At 40.5% G+C, this 25950-nt stretch overlaps 1 protein-coding gene across 1 annotated transcript; it reads right to left on the bottom strand.

The window, feature by feature from the left end:
• Positions 1–2100: 2100 nt before the first annotated feature.
• ALG14 (ALG14 UDP-N-acetylglucosaminyltransferase subunit) lies at positions 2101–25531 on the bottom strand. The gene is made up of 4 exons (XM_065656863.1): positions 25356–25531; positions 23006–23157; positions 17931–18053; positions 2101–2609 (listed from the first exon to the last, which is right to left on the bottom strand). The coding sequence occupies exons 1-4, from the start codon at positions 25480–25482 to the stop codon at positions 2379–2381; spliced, it is 633 nt and encodes a 210-aa protein (XP_065512935.1). The 5' UTR covers positions 25483–25531; the 3' UTR covers positions 2101–2378.
• Between the last annotated feature and the right edge of the window lie 419 nt (positions 25532–25950).

Genomic DNA, 25950 nt, shown 5'->3' with positions numbered 1-25950 from the left:
GCCTCTTGTGAAGAAATCTACCATTACCATCAGAGCACTTACATGGGAGGCTACAAGTCTGAACAGGCAAGTGATTTCATTTAGCAGTAGTCACTGCCATGCAGGTAACAGGTGGAAGAAAATTCCTGGAACTCCCCAGCATTCAAAGGCAGACTCACAAAGTTTATGAACCCACAGTTTGAAAGCGGACCAAAAACCGAAAACCCGCCCTGGGCTTGGCTCTAGTGAAGGAACAGAGATGCCGCACCGAGGTGTAAATCTAGAGCAGGATGCGGATGGGCCACGTTCTGCTTTTCTCTAAACAGAAGCAGCGTGTGAACCCGGCGCTGCCTGAGCCTTGGCTGTGTTTGGGGAGGAGGCAGAGGAGTCTGCCTGGCTGTCAGGCCAGCGGCTGCTCAGGCGCGGTATGTGGCGCATGAATGGGAGCATTCATCGCCTTCCTCTTCTCATGCTTCGCTAAGCCTGGGGGCGTTGATCCTGCGCTGCTGCCCCTTACCCGGGGCAGAGGAAGAGGCTGCCTCAGTCCTCACTTCCCTCTGCTCCAGTTCCCTGGCAAAACAGAAAGCAAGATTCACAGCAAGAATCGAAATAATCTAAATAATCTAAAATAAACTGCCATTAGCCATAATAAAGTCTAGTGTTATCTCCAATTGACCAAACTATCTGCAACTGTGCAGAAAGTCCTGATAAGACAATCCTCACTCCAGTTTAGGGAAATAAAGCCCTTGCATACATCAGATTTACTTCAGCCAGGTCATTTTCAAGGACCTGACTGTGTACTGCAGAGAGAGTCCTTCCCACGTAGTCTTAACCTGTTAACTGCTCTAATGTCAGACATAATCTAGGTTAAAAACCACAAAAACTCTCTGTTCTGAACTTACATGTGACCACATCAAGCGACTCTACTTACACTGAGGATTATTAAGCCTGTTGGACAGGTTATAACGTCTGGCTTCCCCACAGGCCCTCGCAATGTCATGACAGTAATTTTCTGCATAATGTTTTCTGATGATTTCTAAAGATTTTCTGCATAAAGCAGACTATTCCTCTACACCCTTGTTTCCTAACAGCGGGAATCACCATTTCTGTTCAGCTAAGTTCCACCCCCCATTCCCTACCACGATAATTGCTGCAACGTTTTGACACGCGACGCCGAGGACGAGGCTTCGGAGCGAGTCTCCTCCTGTGGCAGCGCAAGGAGCTGCTGTTGGCACCACCGAGCCCAGCTCTGCGGAGCGCTTCTGCTTCTCTTTGAGCTTTCTTCTTTGTAGATGTTTCTGTAGCCAGACACACAGCTCTGTGTGTGTACAGATGACAGATGTGTTTATGTTGCTTTATTAGGTGGAACAGCGTGTAGAATTACATTTTGCCAGATGAATGTGAAATGCTAAAGTAGACTCTCACACACTTAGCTCCAACAAAATATCTTTTAAAAGTTGTTCCACTGTACAGAATACCATTTTCCATGATAAAATCTTAAGTGTATATTGTACTGCTGAAAGTAAGGTGCTTAAAATGAGAAAACAGCATATACTGAAAGTCAAATTCACTGTATCAGGAAAAGAGAGGGAAATTCTGTTCCTTCCCCTATTAGCGATAGTAACACTTTTTTTTTTTCTTTTTTATATTTTAGAGCCTGAACCAGTTCAATTTTCCCAAGTGACAGTTTGTTCTCCACGATGAAAACCTGCTAAGGATTTTTGCACATAAGCTTTGAAGAAAGTACATCTTAAATCTGTAAGTACTGTGCCTGTAGCATGACACTTGTCACCTTTTTATTTATCTTAAGAAGTGAGCAACAATTTTCAAAAGGTGCACTACAGATTATAAGGACAGCTTTGACAAGCCCAGAGGAAAAATGATACTGGTTAAATGCTTTGGGGGTTTTGGAAGACTGTAGAGTACAAACTGTCATGAAGCCAACTTAATATAACAGTTTCCTTTATACTCTAAGGATTCACAAGGGACCTCACTGCTAGCATACAGGAAATAAAGTCTGTTGTGCTAGAACAAGACTTTGTTTCTTACAATTTAGAAAACTACACAAAGTTTCCTTACAGGAAATGTTACATTCATTCAAATTCCCATATTTATTTGTAGACAAAAATTGCCATTCACATAGCAGGAAAGCTAGATGAAAACAGAGACAGCATAGACTTAAGGCCATTACAGGGTATTGGTGAACAGATTTACGTGATGGCAATAAACACAAGTACACAAAAACGTACTTAAATATAGAGCTATCTTTATTATTGTCTCCTTTTCCAGTACCAGCCTAATTTCTTGACAGGAATCCTTGGAAATAAATTGCTACATGAATGCATTTCTTCAGTGAGGAGCTTGCAGAGTTCATTTTAGGTAAAGCTTGTCTTCTGTTGTTACACGATTCGACCAAGATATACTGACTTGGGATATTTTTCCTTTAGACCAGGCCACTGAACGATGAAATAATCTGAAAAGTAGTAAAGAATCTTTCCAGACAGGGATAAGGTTTCCACGCGGCAGATGCTCTCTACATACACAATGATTGCTCTCTTTATTCCTAGAAGCCCAAGAAGAAGAGCAGATATACAGACAGGAACACATGTTCCTGGTCCATTGCACAATATCTAAAAGAGATGAAACATTTTACAAAAGTAAAACATGAGTTTTTTCATACGGTAAATAATTAAAAGTGTATATATTCACATAACATTACATTTACAGAAAAATTACTTCCAAAGATATTTTAAAAAACAGAAGAGGCAACTGAATACGAAAAACAAAGGGGGAGGAATGCAGCAAACAAAATACATAATTTCAAAGTAGCTGCCAAAAAAGATCATCTTTCTTTACATGTCAAGGAGGAGGAGAAGACCTCTGAGATGGCAGTTAATTTCTATGAAGGATGCAGAATTCCTTGACTCATGGGTAACTAAAACAGCTTCCAACCTCAGTGACAGCTTTGTGTTGTATCGATCATGAGATTTGTGCACAGATTAGGGCATAATCTGGTGAAAGAAGTTTAATTAGGATTACTAAACCTGGGATACGGTTATGAACCTCTTGTATAAACCTCTTGAGCTTTGGCTTAAGTCAGCAAAGCACTTAAGAGTTCAGCAAAAATGTGCTGATGAATTAGGACCTTCATCAGAATTTACCAGCTGACATGCATGACTGTTTTTTTTCTTTTTTTTTTTTTCCTTTTTTCTTTTAATAAACACTAGTACACAGAAACAAGTATACAAAAAGAAGGTGTTTTGGTAAATACATGTCATGTCCTTGTAGCAGTGGATCTTAAATTCACTTACAAATGAAAACAGTAACATAAAGTGGTCTTTCAATTTTAGACATTGGTAAACTGAAAAACAGATTGCTTAAGAGGTTTAAACTAGGGTATATTAGGCACTCTACGTGGGTATCAAAATTGATTTCAGGCAAGGAATTTCTTACTAAATTTAACTACTACCATGTAATCAGCACTTTTCTGCACAGCTAGGGTTTACATGGAAATAAAGAGTTCTTTTATAAAATCATGGCCCTATATCCTATAAACTCACATTTTTTTTTGTTCCAAGTTCACCAGCTTGTGAAAGATATTGCATTGGTGGTGGAAAAAAGAATACCAGAGTTTCTATTTCAGGGGTGTAGCAATCATTCCTGAATGCTTCCCTCCCTGCTTTGTGGCAAGATCCCACCGATAAACTGGCTCACAGCACTTTGCTTCAGCTAAGATCAGCAGCAGCTTTGGTGCTGCTGAATTCCAGATTCTCTCCTCTCTACTTTCCTTTGCCTTTAAGATGGCCTCAAAAATCTAGCTTGGGGATGTGGTGACCGTAATGCAGTGTTTTCTTGTGAGAATCAAGAGAATGTAATATTGTGTGCAAAATTATTCTGATCTTATTTGAACTATTTACGTAATCAAGACTTGCTGACATTTTCTGAAAGTCCCTTACAAGCAACATGCTGTATACTGTTTTAATGGTGAGATTTTAGGGTATTGACAGCCACAAATATTTGGACAAGAAAATCGCAGCAGTGTAATTCTTTTATATTAGCAAATAAATAGCTAAGAAGCAAAGAAGCTGAACACATCAACTTGGCATACTCGATTTTTGAAATCAGAGTAATATACTACAGTTTCAAACCACCTGCTGAAACTGATGTCAGGTAAATCCATGCTGGGACTTTAAAACCTACTCTACAATCTGCTGAGAATGAAGATACATTTTTTATACATTTGTCTTGGCAAGCAAGGACACAAACCAACCCCACATGCTGCCTTGTAGCATTTCAAAGAAACTTTTCCACACGTGTGAACTAAACCATGCATTTTGCCCTATTTCTTGACAAGTTTGATTAATTTGCAATGATGTTGATTGTGCTGCTACATGGCAACAGATGCACCAACTGCAGAGGGCATAGAGGTTTTATACAGGCATTGAGAAGCCGCATTTGAACTGAATGGGTTTTATGTTTGCTTTTTGATATCTAAATTAAGGCATGTTTAGGTATGTCTATTTGTAATAACATTTGTTACTGTAATGTAAACATAGGCACAAGAAACAAGTGTTCTCCTGTGTTTGCAGGCAAAAGCCACCAGCGTCCCTGCTGCACAATCTGGGCCATTTCAGAGAAGTGCATGAGAAGCACCAAAACAGTCCCAAAAACTTATTTAATACTTTTTTTTTTTTGTAAGTTGAATATTCAGCCTGAGTACTGATTTCAGATTCAAAATTCACCTTTAAGTGAACAGATAAAAACGTGCACCACCACTTAACAGCAACTACACTTGCCTTTCGTAGAGCTACCTGGAGTACAAATATCATCGCATCTTCGTTGCTCCCCAAGCCCTTTCCCTGTTGCTGTACAGCCCTCTCCCCTGTTCTGTCCTCGGTGTCTTCCATTTCAGTGTTTCCCTGCACTTTGCCCAGCCCTCGGAGACATCTCCCACCCATCTTCTCTTCCCTGGTTCTCTTTGTGATCTCTGGTACCCATCTCCCTCTGCACCCCTATTCCGGGGCGCCCTTCCACCTCCCATCCTTCTGGGCTCCTCCTGGCTCCGCGCTCTTTTAGCCTCCATCTGCTGTGAAAGATCAACCCAGTTGTCTAAAGCAAGGAGAGAGTTTCAGATCGGTCCCTTACTTTCCAGAGTCTAATACTAAAAAATACCAGTTGCAAAAATGACTTTGATCTGGTAGAAATCCTAACATCCTCCTCAGCCCAGAAGCTGAGACTTGTAGAACAGGTTTTATAAAAAGCTGAATTATTACAATAATGGTCTTTACCAAGCCACCATGCCATACACTTCATCCTACTTCCCCCCCTTTATTAAACTTGGCTAGTAGCTCCACTCTTTTTGGTATTCTTGTGCCTAGATGCACACACAAAGGTAAATGCTAGAATGAATTCCAAACTAATTGTAGGCACAAAAGATCATGTAAAGAAATAATACTAAACGGATATATTTGTGAATCTATATGTAGCTCAAAAGGCCACACTGACTTGCTGTTATTACTTTATTGAGGTGCAAAAGAGAAAAGCAAAAATCAAAATTAAAATAATAAAAAACCCCCTTTTCAATATCCAGGTTTTGATATGATATGCTCAATTTATAGCTTCTACTGACTGTTTATAATTTGTAAGCTCCTTCTCAGACGCCCTTTGATCCATGGAAAAGTACTTCCATGTGGGAAAAAATATCAGGAAAATTATGGACTAGGCATCTCTAAAAATACATGACCCGATCATAACTCCTACATCTTCTGCTCCTTCTCCTTCCACACATACCCATTCAAACCAGACAAAGCACATGTGGCTCTACAGGATCTCTGTATGCAAAATGCCCCTAAAATACTCTGACTATAGGTGTTTCTATTCTGAAATGCTCAGGTTTAGCAACTGTCTCATGAAGGAGACTTTGGTATAAACCTGCTGAAGCCAACAGACAAATAGATCCCTATCTGAATTTGGGGTCATGATCTGTAAGTCACAACTATTAATCAACCTTTCTGATCATTAAAAATTAACCTTGGGTTAACCTTCAGTGCGTGTCTAGAGACATGTCGTACCCAGAACTGGTGCAGTCGTTCACATGTTGGAGTGGCAATTCCCCTCCAAAAATCTGGTCTGACCAGTCCTACTTACTCCCTTTCACACCGTCAGCAGGAAGGGAGACCAGTGGTCCTGCTGCTTGGAATCCAACATCATACGCTCACCGAGGGATACAGGGGAAACTTCTGACAAAACCAATATGCACATTCTAAAGAAGAGGAACTGTTGTGGAATCTCCAAGCTTGAAATGCTGCTGTTCTGCTCCTGCCAGTATATGAACTTGTTGATGGTGGAAAGGAAGTGAATCATCTACACCCTTCCTTAAATATGTGAGAGAAGATGAGCTGTCCTACTAGTGAATTTCAAAACACTGGCCAGAAGTAAATTTTGGAGAATGATTGATGTCTTCTACCTTGAAAAGACCAAGGCTTTTGTTTCTCCCCTCCAGCAGAATACAAGTATCTCTCGGGGAATCCAGTGCAATCATTAGTAAGCTGTGGAGAAGCAGGCATCTATTGGGCAAGAAAGGACCGGGGCCGCTACAAGGTCAGCTGGCTATTCAGGGTTAAGTGTTTCCCAATATCTATTTACTTTAGCTACAAGGCTGCCTGTAACATATTTGTGCTGCATGAGATATGTCTCTGAAGATCTCTAGTTTATTTGGTTCAGCCTTCCTTGGTGAGGCAGCAGAAAGGGGGAAAGAAGGGGCCAAAGACAATTTTTGTGTCACCTTTGTGAACTCCTGAGCTGCAAATGCCCAAGGACTTTCTTGGTCACTGAACTATCCAACTTTGCTGCCAACAAGCTGTCAGGGGTGGTTCCAGAAGCTGGTGCTTCAGGTCTCGTTACACCATTTACATTCACCTCTAATGCAAACAAATGTCCAGCTAAGTGTTAAATTACCTCACTGGCTGCCTGGCTTCACAGCTAGGCCTTATAAACCAAATCCAGCATGCTAAAATCCTTTACCAATGAAATGTAACCAGACTTTTAAACAGTACAATAAACGAATCAATCTGTATATTAATGGAGGTGTAAAAATAAAGGATCAGAATGCAACATTTATACTTAGCAACTCTCTCTATAAATGCAATTTCATTTTAATCACTTTCATATAAAATGCAATAGTTCTTGCCTTTCTGTTTCAGATATTTTCTACGGCTGCTGAAAGAAAACAAGCTAAGCCAGCAGTCTGGCACACTGGGAACACTGGCACACGGCGCCACGGCTGATAAAAGCTGCTTTGGAGCGGTGAATGCAGCACTGTAGCAGAATGACATTTACCAGCTAAAACACTGAAAACATAGTTCAGAGCTTCACTGGGATTAAATGTCAGGCCACTGGTTAAAACAGAAATGAGTAAAGCAGAAAACTTGCAGTTTTTCTTATAAATATGTAAACATACATTTGCTGTATATCTTTAATGAGCACAAGAATATTTCTTATGTTCCAAAATTACAACGAAGAGAGGACAATGTAAATCCCCCTAAACTTAGTAGAAAGTGGAAAACTAAGGTGAGATTTGCTTTGCATAAGAAACCGTCGACACCAGCTGTTCTCCTTAACGACTTCCACAGAGATTGGCCTTTGCCACCTGGACAAGGGCAGAAAAACCACCCGGCTTCCTGGGGCTGGGCAGGTTTGTGGTGTGGGGGTGCTGGTTGCTGCTGTGGGGTGAGGAGCATGGGTGGATGGTCAACTGTGCTGCTCACCAGCTACCTCCCAAGAGTGTGTTTAGGACATTGCTGTGGTCTCCTCAGTCCTGGTCCCTTTCCCACAGTGCTGAACAACTGGAGGTAAGAATAAGGGAATGGATGGTGGTGATAGAGAACTATTAGAAGAGGCAAAGGTTAGTGGAGTGATACAAAACTGACCTAAGCTGGGGTTAACTGCATGACCTTTGTTTATCTGTGGAAGTAAACAGACATACTTTTAACAATGTAGGGAAAAAAATAGGTATTTTCTGCTTCTCCAGAACAAGCGTGGGCTAAAAGCAGTAATTTTAAAAATAATTTTGTTTGTGTTTTTGCTGGACTGGTAAAACTTGGCTTTTGTTGAAAAACACTTCATTTCAATGGCTATTTAACACATGCAAACAAAAAATAACTGTTCAGTGTGTTAAGATACAAAAACCCAGAAAATATCTTCATGGTGTGTCAGAAAAGGCAGGGAAACTAGAATAGTTGTTCCTGATGTTTTAAGGAAGACAAGTGAAAGAGGTAAAAAAAAAGTAAGCATGGAAGAGAGGAAGTAGAAAACCAGTTTGAATTACAGTTTAAAAGAAGTTAGCACAGAAGAAAAAGGAGTTTTATAACATGACTATACTACCATACTCTCAGAGAATAGATTTAGGAAAAAAGCTTTCCTGCTTGCAAATAAGGCTTTATTTAAAAACAAGCCCAAACCCCCACAAACAAAAACCCAAATTCCTTAATTCCTCTATCAAGAAAAAGGAGGAACATAAACTGATCTCAATCACCTTTGACGAGCAACTTGGACCATCTACCAACCTGACAAAACTTCTCAGCCAAAAATATTTTCAGCAGAAAGTTCCTCCATTTGGACCAAGTTTGACAAGTTTTCACCTTGCTAGGTGAAGTGAATTCTGGCTTTGGAATGAGTTTCCAAAGGTCAGCAAGGAAATGCACCAGTTAGAGACAGCAGTTAAAGGGACTGTAATCTGGGCATTATATATTTTTATTGCATGTTTTCAGTTGATGAAAGACACCCAAATGTTGTGCTGTTGGTAGCTAGACTTACATAACAACAAAAAACTATAGCAAGTTACAATACATGGAAACCTTACAAAAATCACCTTTTAAGAAATTCTAGAAACAATAGCAGACAAAAATAATAAATCTTTCGCAAAGGTACCAGAAGCAACAATAAACACAAGTCAATGACACATAGATACAGAAAACTAACAGGGGCAGAAGACTCTGTCTTGACACAAAGAAAGCCTCCCTCATGAAACCACAAATCTGACCATAGAATAACCTGGAGGATCTTTCAGAAACAAGGGAAATGGAGCAGAGAATTAATTGAGTATCAGGGAAACTGAACAGTCACATTTAGTGAAAGCTGAGTAGAAGTCCTTGGACACTGAAAGGAAAAGTAAAAGAAAAACCATAACAACTTGCTCATTTTAATGTCAGGGCTAGTTCTGGACTCTTGCACTCATCAGGTAGGAGCTAGGGGGTTTGACATTGCAGTATTTTATTACCTCGTATGATTTCAGGGTGTAATAACGAATGGTTTTGTTTGTGTGGTTCTTGTTTTGCTGAGGGGAGGTTGTTTGCTTCTGTGGCCCAAGAAGAGAAAATCTGCAATGAATTCATTTGTATTCTGCTACATAAATTACAGCATCTAATGAGCTCATCAGCACTTGCTTGCTTTTAGTATTATCTTACTGTTTTGAAAACTTCACATCAGTGCCCTGCAAGGTGACCGTTTTTCTCCTTCACCTACAGAAGCACTGAGTGCTGCCCACAGGGGCAGCTGTAACCTGGAGTCTGGGTCTCAGCTGTTCCCGCTTGCTGCCCTGGGACCCAGCTCAGGTCCCTGCTCAGCGTCTCCTGAACAGCCCCTGCACTTGTGGGACCAGATCTCTTAATATTGGAGATGCTCTAATTGTAAAATTAAACTAAAGCACTGGTGAACCAATATCACCCATTTTAATTGTAAATATATTTACCTTATGAGCTCATGGCCAAGCTGCAAGCCTGGAGAGTCAAGAAACTGGGGTTGTACCCACAGCTCTGCTGTGAACTCACCATGGGATTTGGTGTACAGTGCTTTCTTTCTCTCATACCAGTATTTTTTACTTTAACACCAGGAAAACAATCATTTACTCCTCACAGAGGATGCATCAAGATTCCTGTATATCCTTCTCAGTGAAGATCTCCGGGTATGGAGCATATTGTTTTTTATTAGTATGCGTTCTGATTCAGTAGCATACTCTGAGAATAAGATAAAATGTATGTGCTATTTTCTTTTGAATATAACTATTTTAAAATATATTCACACATAGAAGGTCATATCCATTATGAATCAATTTCTGTTTGTAACTTTGATTGCAATTTAAGCCTGGACGGCAAACAGAAAAATTGATACTGCTTTCACAAATGAGTAACTCTAAAAGGTTTCAAGAGAAACTTACTTTGTCTACGTGGAGGTAATGCAGTTACCATAGAAATAAGATCTCTTCTAGGGAATATAAATATATTTGCTAATAAGAAAAACAAGAGAAATCTGAGAATTGAGAAGATAAATACTTAAGTATGTGGGAGGGAGTGTCCTCGTTAAAGCTTTTGCCAGTCTAGCTCTTTAACATGTCTGAAAATTCAGGTTTTGAACCTCAAGGAAAACTAGCTTAGAATTTTTAATATTTTTTTTAAGGTTAAAAAAAAGTTTATTACTGCTATTGGTGGAGAGAAAGAAGAATTTCAGGTTCTGTTTAAACAATATAAAGGTCACTACCTACTGGCTTATTCTTTTTGAATAGTGAAGATCTTATCCAGTTCACTTTTCTCCACAACCTGAAAATAAAACCAGCTAAAACTCCACACCCTGTTTTTTGTTTGAACTTACCTGCATGCAGACTAGGACAAAAAATCTAGATGTGTAGTCTGATGTAAATTGGGTAATTAAAGTAGAATTGAATTATACATGGGTATACTTTAATCTTCTACCGTCTAAATCACTTGAATCATCCGGGTGCAAAAAGGTAGTTACAGTGTTCAATAGCAACAGCTTGTGCTCAGGCTGGTCAGTGCCTATAGCTTGTGGCATTGCCCTCAAAACCCTTCTAGTCCACTTCTGTGCATCTTGTTGGTTTGGTTCTTGTTATTTTCATACAATACACACAGTAGGTGAGGTGCTCTTCAAAACAAGCAGAGACATGTGTGGTCCTACAGGCAGATTACCTAACTAGGAGAAATAAGATCTGTGAATGCCAGAATGGGAAGAGAGAAGTGGAAGAGCAAGGACTTAAATTAGTACACTGTGCAGTTGGGTTTCTAGTGTGCACTACTTTTTTTTTTTTCCTGAGTATCTTCAGCATAGAATGAAATATATTGGGAAGCATCACCAACTCAATCATTTCCCCAGCTCTCACTTTATAAAAGCTTGGAGAGAGGGAGACAAAAATTCTGCCTAGTGGATTTTTCTACGGGAGAAAAGGAGAGGTTCCACAAAAGCACCAGGAACTTGATTTAACAACAGGATTTAGTTTAAACAGCACAAGGCATTGTCACTTCTGCCTTCTAAGCACTTAGTGGCCTGACCCAGAGTTACCAGCCAAGTGCCCTCAGCGGCAAGAGACAAAGGAAGAGGCCCAGCAGATGTGATTTGGATCAGCATCCACACACAAAGTAGTGAGGGAAGCCCTAGTTTCTGGATCTCAGCAGAGCTCAGGAGTTGGGCTCTGCATGTGGCTATTTGACACTGTAAAGATGCAAATAGTTTGGGTCTGTTTCTGGGTATGCCTAGGGGCTTAGCTCATAAAAAGAAAGATGACTGAGTCATTAAGAGCCTCAAAAGTTAGGCAACAACTTAGTGAGGAAGGTTTGAGAATCTAGATTTTGATGCATAAAGAAACATGCAAGTTTGACTCTTTTTTTTTTTTTTTTTTTTTTTTTTTTTTTTAAATGAAGCTAACCTTAGGCACCCTGCTTTACTGCACCTATATTTCAGGTGAAATGTGGCAGGTCTGTCATTGGGATTAAAAGGCCTTTGGAGTGGTAGTTTCTGTCTAGATGCATGATGCTTCTGCAGGTATGTGGAAGCAGAATGGGACATGTAAAATGAGAAACATAGAACCGATTAATTGAAAATAATAATAAATGACAGGTGAGAAAGTGGTACTAAATGCTCAAGTCTGTTGGAATGTTAGTGTTGGTCATAAAAAAAATTAACACCCAGACCAGTGGGACCAACCAAACATCATGATCTCCACTAGAAGTTTGTGTCAAGAGATAGTGGCACCAGTGAATCTTGTGAGAAACTGTCAGAGATGGATAGAAGGTTGGTTAAAAAAGAACAATACTACCAAGGCAGATGCAGGCTGGAGAATAAACTCCCTACCTATATTTCCATGGGGTGGGTCTGTGGTTTATTGCTGCTGCTAAGTTAGTAGGAAGCAGAGGAAATTTGACTCCATGTGGGTGAAAAAGCTGGTCATGAAACAATCCAGTAAAAAGCTTTTGCCAAGTAAATGAAATGGTGGTTAACGAACTACATTTGTAGCTATAAACACTAGGTACTAGTTGTCTTTCAGCAAGTTGTTATTGTTTTAAGGGCCACCTTGTTTGAGTCTGAACCTGACTAAAGTCTCTTGGTCAGAGTACCATGAGAAATACCATCTAACCTTCTAGAGTCTATTTAAAAATAAGGGCTTATCTCCTGATATCAAAAAGTACTGCTTATTATAGTAGCCTGCTTCTACTCAAAAGGAAATGAGAAATTGCAAATCTCAACGTGTCTTTCATTAGTCAAGCATTCATTTAACTAGAACATGAAAGCAGTATTTTAGGTTAGCTAAAACTGATATTTTGTATATATAAACATATTTGAGGTTACTGCCTAATCACTGCAGTTGGTATAGCAACAATCTGCATCAAATACCTGCCTGAAATGTCTTCACAATGCAAAACGTAGAGGTATTACAATCCGTATCTGTGTACCAGTGGCCTGGTTCAGCGGTCAGATTTAGTGACACTGTTTACTTGAAACCGTGCTTTATATCATATATGGAAGTGTGACCAGGGTGTTCATTAGGTTCATAATGAACCCGATAGCTGAGGAGTTAAGACTGATCCATCTTTAGTTTAAACTCTGCTTAAATCTAAGATCTCAGTTCATATTTATTGCTATTTCTACCCTCCCTCTGAAATGTAGTGTCTATAGCCATGTCTATCAGGAAGTCACAGAAAGAGCTACAACCTGGCAGTAAACTAACTGATCTGAATAGCTTTAGACATTTATCTGTGCTCAGCAAAGGGTAATTACCCATTGTGGCTGCAGGGTAGCTGTACACAGCACACAAGGTAGAGGAGGGGTGAATAAGACTCGTCTTCATTAACACCGAGAGGTTAAACACATTTGGATGGCTTAACTTGTTTTCTTTTTAGACTATACAATTTGTATTGCTGACAGTCTTAATCTGGTGTTTGTACTCTTGCCTGTTTTGATCCCAGAAGAATAGTAGATCAGACATACTGTAAAATCAATCTGGTCCAAAAGAATTATAAATAGTGGGGAAAGATTCAGTGTACAAAAGAATGCACCAGAGAGACTTAATACTGTATTATACAAAGTTCACTTGTTATGAAGTAAATAGAGGAAAAATGCCACCACTCAGATTTTGTAGTTTTCCACAAAGTTCTAATAGGAACTGTGACATAAAGGACAATAACTTATTATTCATCATAGTAATTTATTAAAGTGCTGTGAACTTAAGACATTTTGAGCAGGGCACGAAGAATGGAAAATCTTAGATAAATGAAATAATGATCTCCTTTCATATAGCTTACTGTGTGAACACTTCTGTAACAACTCCAGAAGCTCATTGTAGTGAATTTAGCCAGTCAGGGGACCAGGCCTGTGTGATGGGATGTGCAGTCATAAAAGAACTGGTAGACTGCTAGAAGCAAAATCAGCTGTGCAGCTTTTGGGCTTCTAGAAATAAGTTTAAAAAGGAAACCACCCATTCAGCTGACAGCTGGTGGGAGGGAGACAGGAGAGCTTGTTGTACTTGCTGTGCAAATGTAAACTTCTTACTACAGACTTCCCATGGGTAGGAGGCCTTAATGTGGAAAGATGGCCTTCTTTGCCTGATTTAACCCAGGCTTTTTCCAAACAGCAGTGATCTGAAAATATCTGTTTGTCTCAGACTCTGTAGAACACTGAGGCAGTAGGAACTGCTGAGAAGTGTCCCCAGAAAAGCAAAAAAAGTCTGGCCCTAAGAGTTCAGGATGCACAATCCACTAACGAACGGAGCTTTTCTCACAGCATTTCTGTGCAATTCTAGGTGAAATTTAATTACGTTAAAGGAGAGTAAATCACTGACCCAATTACATAGTGCATCTATGGCTGAAAACAAGGACTGGATGCAATTTCTGTACAGCTTTCTGCTGTGTGGTGGACACATGTCCTTAGTTTTCAGTTTGAATTTCAGGTATGCCAGAATGACTGGAATAATAACGACCCAGCCAAAGGGCTGGATCACCCAGAGACCTCGTTTCAGGGTTGGCGAATCGGTTCAGAGACAACAAGGACAATAGTTCTGTTAGCAGCAAGAGAACCAAAGACTGGTTTCCTCTGAACTTACTGACTCAAGCATATTATAGGAAGGCTGTAACATTAGTTTATTCCTTTTTGGACATCAAATAATCTATGTAAGATTCTGTAACTTTTCTGTCTTTGGGAAAAATCTCTGTGCAGCTTGTCTAGTTTTCTGTTACTGTCCAAGTAGGATTTGCATCTTTCCCTAGATGGTAGATCTTCTAACATCTTATTCTGGTTTTACATTTCTTCTCAGCCTTTCTCTCAATGAAGGCAATAAAAGTCCCTCTTCTCTGACCAGTTGCTTGTTTTTGTGGTAGGAATTGGCAGTCTTTGAGTCTATGACTGCCTATTAAATCTGGCTGCAGCTGATGAATGGTTTTAAAAGCTTTTCTGGGGGAAGGAAGGTGTAGGCAGAGTGTGCTGGCACAAGCCTTGCTTTCCTGGAATTTTAGGCCTCTACATAGGAAGCCTGTCTAAGGTTGACATGTTGTAAAAACTGTCCAGCATAGTATGGCCAGCCTGCAAAACACTCTGATACCTATAGTTCTGTAATTCTTTGCTATAGGAGCAGAAGCTGATCATCACTTCTGACATCTTAATTTTGTTACTTGGTTTAATACCTCTAAAGGGACTTAACTGTGCAGAGCACAGATGTTCATAAGTCAGAAATGGGCCTCTTGGAGATGATCTCAAACTGAACAACTAAGCTAACTTTTACATTTCTTAGGCTCTCTGGAGGCCCATTTCAAGTGTAGGTCAAGTCCTGCAAGACAGCAAAGGTCTCTTGGAAGCTGTTCAGTTCTTTCTAAACTCACTACGTTGAAGAAGAGTTAGATGGAACTGCTTTCTCATGCAAAGTAAACTAAGAAGCTTTGCCAGAAGATCAGTGTGAGATACAAAGGAGACACAGTGCTCATGTAAATAAGCACATATAAAGTAACTCCTGTGCAGCCAGGGTTGCTCTTTCCCCTTTAGAGCTATTTTGGCTCCACAGATATGCTAGTTATGCCAGCCTAAGCCTATCTGCTCCAAATCTTGCCTTTGTGAGCCTAATGGTTCAGGCTCCCTTTACAGTATTCTTGCGCTACATTCCTTGGAAAGTACAAAATTTCTGCTTTTCTCTAGCTTTTGGGTGTCTGGAGAAGACTTCAGCCATTCCTTCAAAGCCACACACATTTCTGACAAGCCTAAAAGGAAGTGTAAGGATTTGGGAGTCACTCAAATGTACAAATGACTTAGAAGCAATTCAAAGTTGTCTCTCCCTCCTGCAGTTAAACAAAAACAGTTGCCTAGACTGAAAATGTACAGTACCACAAGCTCTACTGTTCAAAAATATGAAGCCCTCAGCATGATGTAATACAGTGCTTGTTTCTAAACTCGGGTGTTGATTGTCGTGCCAAAGTTCTAGATGAGTCCTGTAAATGCTAGCATTTGTCTCACCCTTTCTAGTTCTTTAAACTACTAAGCATTACATTTTGCCAGGAGTAGGGGGAATTGCAATTTACCACAAATATTTTCTTCTAAAGGCAATTAAATATTGCCAGTTATTCCACATACCACACAGAATCTTTTCACTGGCAATGTGAGGCATTTTAACCCCCAAATCACTCTTGTTTGAAAAATGTTTTGAAATATTTACAGCTCTCTGACTTATTATATTTTACAGAAATCTTAAACTAAGATGTGTGTAGAAGCAGTAGTATGCAAGCAGCTTTCAAGTGGTATAAGATTTGGCACGAGGCCAGAGATGTTCCTACCAGCAGCAATACCAGCTGCTGTGGTGGTTGATGATGGTGCCTGGCAAAATAATATTTGGGAACACCCTCCCCTCCAGCCCTTCTCTACTCATGGATAAGGACTTTTAGATAGCATTTTGAGCCAGTTGTTCCCTTAAACGCTACAAAGGGCTTAAAGGCCTTGCTAAAATGTATTCTTAATTTTACAAGGTCAAATGTTTTTCAAAAGCATTAGGCTTTTGACAGCTTATCACAGCATATCAACTCCAACACCATTTCTAATAATTCTACATGTAAATCCCACTGCCACTTTAAATGTCTCCTGTAAACAGAGAAACCATGGAATTAGATTAGTAACTTCCTGCTCTTCTTATGTGATGTCCTGTTGATGCTTTTGGTAATAAGCTACGCAGTAGAGATTTTTGCAGTCAATTTCTTTTGCAATAATAGGTTTAAAAAAGTATATCTATTAAATAAAACCAGTGGTGTAGCAAAGTGATTCCTAAATATTTGTTACTCACCTTTGCTGTAAGATGTCCACTTCAGGTAAACATCTCTCTATTATTTCCCCCTGCAAATAATGTCACTGTATGCCATCTTCTACTCCCTCCTAATGCTAGTTTTCAGAATGGGCTTAAAAAAAACCTACAAAAAGCTGCTTCTGTTGTTCTGCACACTAAACTGTTCTGAAAACTCCAGCAAGTAAGTAGCTTTTGATTTGATAGGAACTGACCAGTACTATTGAAGCCAATGAGATCAAATTACTCACAGCAGCTTCTCTAAACATTCAAACCACCACAAATATTTACAAGCCTCTTTAGAATTAGCTGTAGAGTTCACAGTGAGAGCTAGAAAAAGGCTGCTTACATCTTCAGTGGGTGTATATATGCTGCTACTAAATTATGAAAAATATCTTGTAACTGCAGAAGTTTTTACAGGTTTCATTAAAATATTTAAAAACCCATAAAATATTAATTTGAAATTCTGGTAAAATAATACTTAAAAAAACCAACCAACCAAACAACCCTCAGGTCTGGATAACTGATTCCTTAAGGTGACAGTAGCTCTAGCTAAAAGCCAGCTTGAACCAAAATTTCTTTTAAAGAATTGTAGGACTCAAAGCTGGGAGTCCAGTGTACTATCTTTTGAGTCTTGCATTAACACAAAATTTTATTGATCTAATTATTTTATTTCTCTAATATGACAACCCTGAATACTTCCGGCTTGATTAAGTGTGTGGATTTTTAAATAAATGTTGTAATTAGCATGACAGTGCAGTTTTGTGAAAAGCTTGAAAAAGTTACTGAAGTATGAGGAGTTGCCACTTCAACAGTGATATTTTTTTGTCATCAGGTAATTAATGTCAGTCAACCAAATACTAAATAAATATGCATGTAGCTGAAAAGCCCATGTAAGCACAAGAACTGAATCTGTATACATTTCTGCTGGTCTGAACCTGCCCATTCCAGACTGGTCATACCATTTCAGGAGCAAGACCAGCCCACAGGATAACCAGGTTTTCAGGCACAGTTTGTGCTGTTGCAATCCTGAAGAGATATTATCAAGAACCGGCAACCTCATTTGTGCCAGCCCTGCCAGCATGAACTAGGGAGTGACACTCTCTGATGTTACCTGAAAACTCTGAGAGGGAAAACTGGTATTTGCTACTCTAATTCACCAGTAGTACAACCTGTTCTCTCTCTCTTGGTGTATTGCTGCTGCATCTTTTTCAGCTTTAATTTTACATTCAAAAGTACTTTTCTTGTGAACTGTAAATCTAAGCATATGTATGAGATACAGTCTGCAATTTCTTGATATTCCAAATGCTTTTATCGTGCAGATTAGCAAGTTCTCAATAATTCAAAGTTTACCTACCAAATCTGGTTTCAGTTTGTAGGTCAAAGGAAGGGAGTAAAGCATGGAGTACAGGGTCGTTACCACCGAGGAGCTCCACGATTGTCTAACCTCACGGCTTCTGGGAATGCGATCAAGGGTGAACTGGAAGAGAGCACGATAAGCTGAGTTGTTATTTTTCCAAGACTGTTGTTGCTCTTTCTATAGAGTTATTAGATCTGTCTGTGCCAAGTTTTTTAAAATCTAGCTTGGAAATATTTGGGTTTGAAACCTTTTCTTAGATGCCTTATTCAGTGTTGTGCTTAGCGCTCCTGGCAATAAAGTGAAATGAAATACTAGAACTATGTATTTTTTAATCTCTTCTAATGTTACTTTAAAACATTCCTAAGTTAATAAACAATTGAGCTAGAGCAGCTTCACTGGCAGTATGTTAACGCAGTGCCCCATCTCGTGGTCACCGAGACACAAGTCTAGGACTGATCAGATACAATCTCAAACAGTGACTCTCTTCTGCCTCTCGCTTGTTTAAATTTTGTGGATTTTCACTGCAGAAAACGTAACAACTTTTCTCAAAGTCCAGTGAGTACTATTAAAAAGATAACAGCACATATCACTGCCCTTTAAATGAGAACTCAATGATTATTCAAAAGATATGCAAGATGCATATTCAAAATATTTGCATAACGAAACAGGAAGGAACATCTTATCATTAAAGAAAAAACAAGTTTCAGAACTAGTTTTCTTTGTTGTTTTCCTAGGAAAAAGTAGAGATTATTTACTGTGTGTAAAAAGTATCAAATTAATAAAACTCAGGTGTTTTCTGCTTATCTTGGAACACTAAAAGCAGTTAACAGTATTTAGGCTTCCTGCATTCTTCACAGATGGCTTTTACCTTGATGAAGAGGAACTGCGCCTAAGAAAAATATTGCTACATCAGAAGGCAGTCCCAATGCCAATGAATTTTTTGGCTGCTTAAATGAAAACTAAAGATATTGGCTGCAGCGCACTGTTCATTGATGTTGACATGTTTAGATCTGGATGATGGTCACTGTCTTGCTTCATATGGGACACCAGATCACTGTCACTCTGACAGAAATCATATTGGGAGTGAAAGACTCTAAATATTATCATAAATACTGAAAATTGCCCAGTTACTTCAAATATAGCATTGCTAATTGTCATAGCTTAGCCTTGGTGATTTATGACCAGGAAAGATTATGTTGCCAATAGCTGTACAGTAAATACCAACTACAAATCAGTCTTGAATAGCAATAACTGGGGCTTTAATGTATAAGGTGGAAAGAATTAAAAAAAAAAAAAAACCAAAACAACAAAACACAAAACCCAAACAAACAAAAACCAAAACCCAGCCTGCTTCTAAATGCAGAATATCAAGTTAATTTTCTTGACTGAAATGATCCTGTTTCTCTGTGATAAGGTTCTTTAATTATGGTGATGCTGGCAGGCATTAACTGATGTTACGAACTGGTCGTTTTGTTTTATTTGCAGGTGTTGAAACCCTGATTGCATTAGTCTGACAACAGAATATGGAAAAATATGCATGCCCCCTGCTCCCCATTCAACAGGATTCTTATTATCACTACCTCTCTATTTCTTGAAGCTTTAGAAAAAATCAGGTAGTAAAAAGAGATTCTGTAAGTGGAGTTTAGACCTGGAAGAGAGCAGGTGATAAAAAGAAATTCCATAACTAGAGTTTAGACCCTTGTGTAGTATTTGGTCCTGCAAGAAATATGTCTATGATAAGGTAGTTCTAGGCAGATCAGGTTTCAGTGGAAGTATTCAGGATGCTCCCTTCACTGGAAGAACGGTGTTAAACAACACTTGCCAAAAAAAAGTATGTGATTTTTCTCCATCACAAAACCACCTGGTTTCAGTGAAACTTGCCAGGGACCCCAATCAGTAGTATCAAAGTAGAAACTTACTCACAGAATTCAAGCAAAGATCAAACTGATTTTTATCTATGCTTTTAAAAAAACATGCTTGAAACTTTGCATGTCATTTTTTAATGTGATATGCTAGGACTTTAGCCCACATATCAATCAATCCTTAAATATTAAGCTGAGAAAGAAAACCAGATTTTGTTTGTTTGTTTAAAAGCCACTGCCAGGTGCTTCTGCAATCCCAGCCTCTCATCTGATGTAGTACTGTTAGTGTTCCAGACAAAGGCACCTAATGCATCTTTTGCTGGAAAACTACCTAGTATGTCTGATACTACAAACAAATTGCTCTCGTATCTTCTATGGTGTCATATTTTTGCATTTATTTTTCCTTACATCTTTGGTGGAGTCAAACTTCTTTGTTACTTGAAGACAAATGTTCCAAATGGGTAATTCTACAATGGTTGACTGGGTATTCCAATTTCAAAACGAGTGATGTACTCCTTTACCTGGTCAATATTGTTGTTTTCCAAGTATGCAAGGAAAAGTAGATGGAAAATTGCCACTGCTGTGAATTATTATAGTATGCTCTACTGAATATACTGCAGTGCTTGCAAAGAAACTGGGTTTACGTAGTTAATATCCTGTTGAGGAACAAGATTTCTTAGCATGGTATCTCTCATGAAACATAAAATGGAAAAGAACATGTCAGACGAGCATTATAGAAATGTTAGTTAATCTGGTTGCTCATCTTGGACATGACAAATGGGCACATAAGAGCTGGTGAGGAAGTCATATTCTTCAGTCAACAAATCTAAGCTGTGTTTCTGCTGCTCGAGTGGGTCAGCAGGAGCTGCAGCAGGTTCTCCATGCTGAGCGCAGAAGGTTCCCAGAGCAACAGCTCTTGGGTCATCCATGTATTACAGAACAGTTGTGGTTACCAGCTGGGGGCAACAGAGAACAAAGTGGAAACTGATAGCAGGAGCAGAGGCTTTTCATAGGAGGCATTTTGGATTTTTTTTTTTCAAGAGACATTTAGTGGGTAGATGTGCAGCATTTTGCTTCTCGTGAGCAAGATGCTCATTCTGGCTTCCTTTTCTTCTCCCTGAATACTTGTAGGTTTTAGAACTGGGCTAGACCACAGATCAAAAAGAGAAATTGATTATAGTTGTGGGTTGTGTTTTTTTTTTTTTTTTTTTTACAATGGAATTTGTTAAATGCGTACACTGATTTTTCTGTTAGGTCATTATTGTAATCTATCTCCTGTCCAATCCTTAGTTCTGGAAAAATTTACTTCCTTGACAAGATGAGGAAGGGAATGACCACAGGTTGAAGCATTCAGACTTTTCCCTTTCATTTATTCAAAGCTGCAAGAAGCTACTAACACATGATTTTTAAATGCTTGATGATCTCCAGCATCCCCATTGCCAAAACACACGCTACTTGAAAGCACGCTCTGAAAGTTAGCAAACATGTTATAGGCGTGTGACCTTTACTTTCCAAAATGTATCTTCCATTTTCACTCTAAATATTTTTGTTCAGTGAAAAAAGAATGGCCAAAGGAAAATAAGCATGTGTTATCCAGAGAGCAAACTCGGATGCAGCCAAAATGCAGTTTCCTCTGGCTTTTGATGCTGGAGGAAAATACAGCTACATGATCTGTTAGCAGCTGGAGATGGTACGAAAGGGATGCAAAACTAAGTGAACTAATAGAAAATGCATAATCCTTTAATACTCAAAATATGTATTTTTTTAAGCAATTAAATAATTTAGGGTTGGACAATTTTCAGGTAAGTGTGTGTGACTGTGTAAATGACTACCAAACAAGATTTCTCTGAACAGGAAATACCTTCAGACACCTCAGTAAACTTTCAGAATCGGTGCATAATGAGAGAAGAGACTGACACACTTGATTTTAAACTAAATCATCTCCACTTGATTCAGCAGCTTGTGGTAGGCAAGGAACCTTCATGTTCCAAGGTGAAAGTGGGGTAAACAAACTTAAAAATGTCATTCCTGAGTGAGCCTGTTGCTGACCTGAGCAGCAGCTGCTTTACATTAAAAGAGTTTATTCTGAAAATCATTGGTACCGAGTCCTACAATCTTTTGTCCCCGTGGCACAGCTGAAGACAACACAAATATCAGAAGTGCACCGTATTAAATCAATACCATGTAAATAATTGCATGCTGTACTGCTTGCTCAAAAAAGCCTATTTTTTTTGCAGTCTGAACGTTCACTTCCATTGTACTGATTCAAATTTCTAAATAAAAATATACTGTCCACTAATTTCACCGGACATGAGATCACACTTCAAGTAACCTCAGAGTCACGCTGCTGTCTGTTAATCATACAGCAAACTAGCTCAAAGGAAGCAAAAATTTGATAAAAATATAAACAAGATTTTCTTCCATGACTTTTAGGAGTTCAGCATTTGCTCAGGTCATCAACCAGAAAACTATCTGATATTAAGAGGTACTGCATACTTTTTAAACATGTGTAACTAATGCTCGATTTTAAAATCAAATCAAAACACAGTCTAGAAACACAGAAAAATAATACTATTTCAATTAAGGTTTTCTTAGAGAAAACATTTTTATATATAATTTCTTTCAAAAATATACATGTCACCGAGGGAAATACCAGACTGAAAAAATACATTTATTAAAAAAAAAACCCCTACCATACTTCTGCTCCAGTATTTTTATAGCTACAAATAACACTTCTATGGCTAGCTGGTATACAAAATTGAGAGAGATTTATTTTGTGCATACTTTTATTGAGCAAGAAGCTTGAGCTGCTCTCGCTACAATTATGTTCCCTCATTGCTTCAAATGGATTAACGTGTTAACAAGAGGTAAAGGCCATTTTAAAAGAAAGTAAGGAAGGTGGTAGTGAAAACTATTAGCAAGAATGGCATTTGCTGTTTTTTGGTATATCTACTTTGCGTTTTCATTATCTTTCTAGTACAGCATTAATCAATAGTTTTTTATCTAGTTCACTTTTAAAAATGTAAAAACCAGTATGTGCAAAATGCCACCTTTAGCTGAACTTCAGTGCAAGTGATTCTCAATACTTAGAAAATCAAAAGCACTTACTGATCTTAAAAACATCTTTTTAAAGAATCACTTCCAAATTGCCTTGAATTAGAGTTCATGTTAAGATAATTTTATCTTACAAGAGCACATTTAACAAGTTACCTGGGAATTGGAGAATGTTTCCGCCCTTTTTTGTTCAAAAGAACGTATTTTAGCTTCACTCATCTCATCTGAGTCTGCAAGAATATAATGTCTAGGAGAGTATGACTCTGACAAACAGCTAAGTAACCTCAGGATTTCTGTTGTGTGCCCACCTGTAAAAACAAAATAAACTGCAGTTGGTTATATGAAACATGTTCTAACTTTAAATTTCTTCAGCTGAATTAGTCACTTTTACTAGTACTACTATTATTAGTGACACTCTTCTGAGGGTAGAGGATTTAATTAAAGGATTGTTAAGACTGTTTAAGTAATGACATGAAGATGATTCAGCTCCCACTGAGGCTATATTGATGGAAGCTTTTCAGTTAAATGGGACTGAACCAGGATCACACAGAAGTACGACATTTGTGTTCGATGTCCTGTACATGGTGCAAAAACAACTGGGCAAAGCATTATATGGTAGTGTATACTCCAAAGCCACACCGGGGTGCGATGCAGCTGGCCGGGATGCAGCCAGGAGCTGTGCCGTGGCAGCGCACTGCGCTCTGACCCTGCCCTGCGCTCTGTGCTGTGCCAGCCCAGCTCATGACATGGGCATCGAGCTGGCATCAACTCCACTCCACAGCTATGCCAGCATAAAGGCCAGGTGCTTACAGAAACAACAGTGCAGCTCCAGCCAAGTGTGTTAACTGCTGCCCTTGAATGGGTGTTGCAACCTCTTAAGTGCAAGGTCACCTTGTTCCGGGAGCTAATCTGGCACTGAACTGGAGAGAAAGGGAGAGTGTACTTTTTATGGGTTTTGGGAGCAGGGTTAATATTTTTTTTGTCAGCTGAGTTTCCTGAATTGGAGTCACAGGAATACCTGTAACAGTGGATGAGGAGAGAGGGAAGATGGTGCGTGTGGGTAGAGCCGGCTCACCTTTTACCTGTTGGGCTAGATCGGCTTAACATCAAACTGTACCTGTAAGTGTGTGCATAAAGGTTTACTGGATGTGTTACTTTTCACTCTACTGGAAGCTGCAGACCAAAACAGTAAAGCAAAAGTATTTCTGTTACGCCCTGCTGCCCAGGGCCATTACCCTTGTAGAGACCTTTGCTCCCCAAGTCAGACGCTCCTGGCTGGCAAACACCTGCCGAGCAGCAGGCGCTGTGCTGCTGCACCAGGCGTGAGAGTTTGACGCCTTTCCACAGAATTTCATGCAGGATTTTTCAAACATTTTTGGAAGGACTGCCTCATGAGCAATGGTTTGTTGAAGCTTTCACAAATTTTAATGCAATCATCTGAGTAGTCACAGAAGAGCAGGAGATTCCTACTTCCAAGAAGTCTCAAAGAATAAGCTTGAACATGATATCAACCCTAACTGACTTATGAATTATTTCACTTGGAATGCTTATGTATAGCAACTGTATTTTTTTAATATGTACAAACTAGATTCCATAGGACTGAAGGAAAACAAGCACGTTTCCAGTCCTGCTGGAAGTAAAGACAACCTGAAAAATTGTAAAACTGCCAGTCAAACTCAGATTGCTGAAAGACCTGAGATTATTACTCAATTAGTCGGTATGCAAAAACCACAGGGGTGCTGAAATCAAAGCTTGCCTGGATTTGGCAACTACAAATTTTTGAGGTAGCCTCATTTTGGGGGGACGTTAATTGCCCTGCAACTTTGGCGAGGTCACAAGGAGTAGCAGACACGTGTGCGTCCCCTTAGCGTGGGGTGACACACGTGGACAACAGAGCTGCCTCTGACAGACTCACGTGAGACTCTCGTGAGTAAACAACAGAGACGTGGTTTGGGTAAAAGTCTTACAAAATGCCACGTTTGTAGGGAGCGTACCAATCTTTGGAAAACCTTGCCCTGAATCGCCATCCATAATTTTCTGTCAGAAGACCAAGCAGCTGCACAGGTCTGTCCTGCATCAGTTTTAGTCAACACATTCGTTAACGAAACGCGTGTGCCGCCTGAAGGTTCAGAAATTGAACTGTCAGACATAGATACGGATGAAAATGCCCCAAATAAAGATGAACGTTAACAACTACTCAAATTAAGAACTAAAACACCCAAAGACAGGCGGCGGCCCCGAGGGCGCGACCCGCGCGGGTGGGGCCCGGGAGCAGCGCTGTCGGACTCCGGGCTGCGGCCCCCGGCACCCGCTACTGCCGGGCCGCCCCTCACCCGCTACTGCCGAACTGCCAACGCGACTACAACTCCCGGCATGCACCAGGACACGCTGGCGAACGCCGCCTGCGCCCTCGCTCCGCGCTGCATGCCGGGACCCGTAGTTCCTGGAGCCCTCCGCTGGCGCTCTGCGGCGCCGTCCGCTCCCGCCGGCGGCAACCCCTACTCACCGGAGCCGGCCACCACCAGGAGCCTGAGAGGAGGTGTCCGCCGGCCGCGGGGCCTCCTCGCCAGCAGCGCCAAGGGGACGAGCAGCAAGAGAAGGAGGAGGAGGGCGACAGGCAGTAGAGGCTCCATGGCGCGGCCGGGGCCGTCCCGCCGCTGCGCGCGGAAGCACCTCCCGGCGTACGGCAGCCGGCGGGGCTCAAACCTCCCCGCGCGTCCGGCTGCTGCCGCAGCGCCGCTGCACAAGGGCTGTGGTGGCGCCGGGAGAGCGCCCCGCGGTGCAGCGGGCTGGGCCGGGCCAGCCCGGCGGGACAAGCAGCGGGCGCTGAGAGGCCGGCGGCGGCTGGGCCGTGCCAGAGCAGCGGCGGCCCGGGGCTGGGCTGGGGGACGCTGTCACCTGGTCTCGCCGCCCGAGCGGGACCGCGCGGTTGCCCTCGGACGCGTGGTGCGTGTTCGCGGTAATAAAGTGCGAGCCGCTTCCCGAGTGTGGCGATGGCGGGTCTGTGCTGCGGGGCGTGTGTGACGAGAGCTGCCCCTTGTCCGCGGGAACGGCAGAAAGCGGCTGCACCGCGTCGGCTGCTGCCCGGCGCGCCAGGGAGC

This window comes from Caloenas nicobarica, chromosome Z, assembly GCF_036013445.1.
Source record: "Caloenas nicobarica isolate bCalNic1 chromosome Z, bCalNic1.hap1, whole genome shotgun sequence".
In the NCBI taxonomy this organism is placed as follows: Eukaryota; Metazoa; Chordata; class Aves; order Columbiformes; family Columbidae; genus Caloenas; species Caloenas nicobarica.
This window is presented reverse-complemented; position numbering and strand designations above follow the sequence as displayed.

What these genes read in the sequence shown, in the direction of transcription:
- ALG14 (XM_065656863.1), bottom strand. Translation starts at nt 25,482, where the DNA reads ATGGAGCCTCTACTGCCTGTCGCCCTCCTCCTCCTTCTCTTGCTGCTC. An exon ending in CCTGGTGGTGGCCGGCTCCG is followed by an intron (nt 23,158 to 25,355) that starts GTGAGTAGGGGT and finishes TTGTTTTTACAG; the next exon opens with GTGGGCACACAACAGAAATC. An exon ending in ACAAACTGAAACCAGATTTG is followed by an intron (nt 2,610 to 17,930) that starts GTAGGTAAACTT and finishes CATCTCTTTTAG; the next exon opens with ATATTGTGCAATGGACCAGG.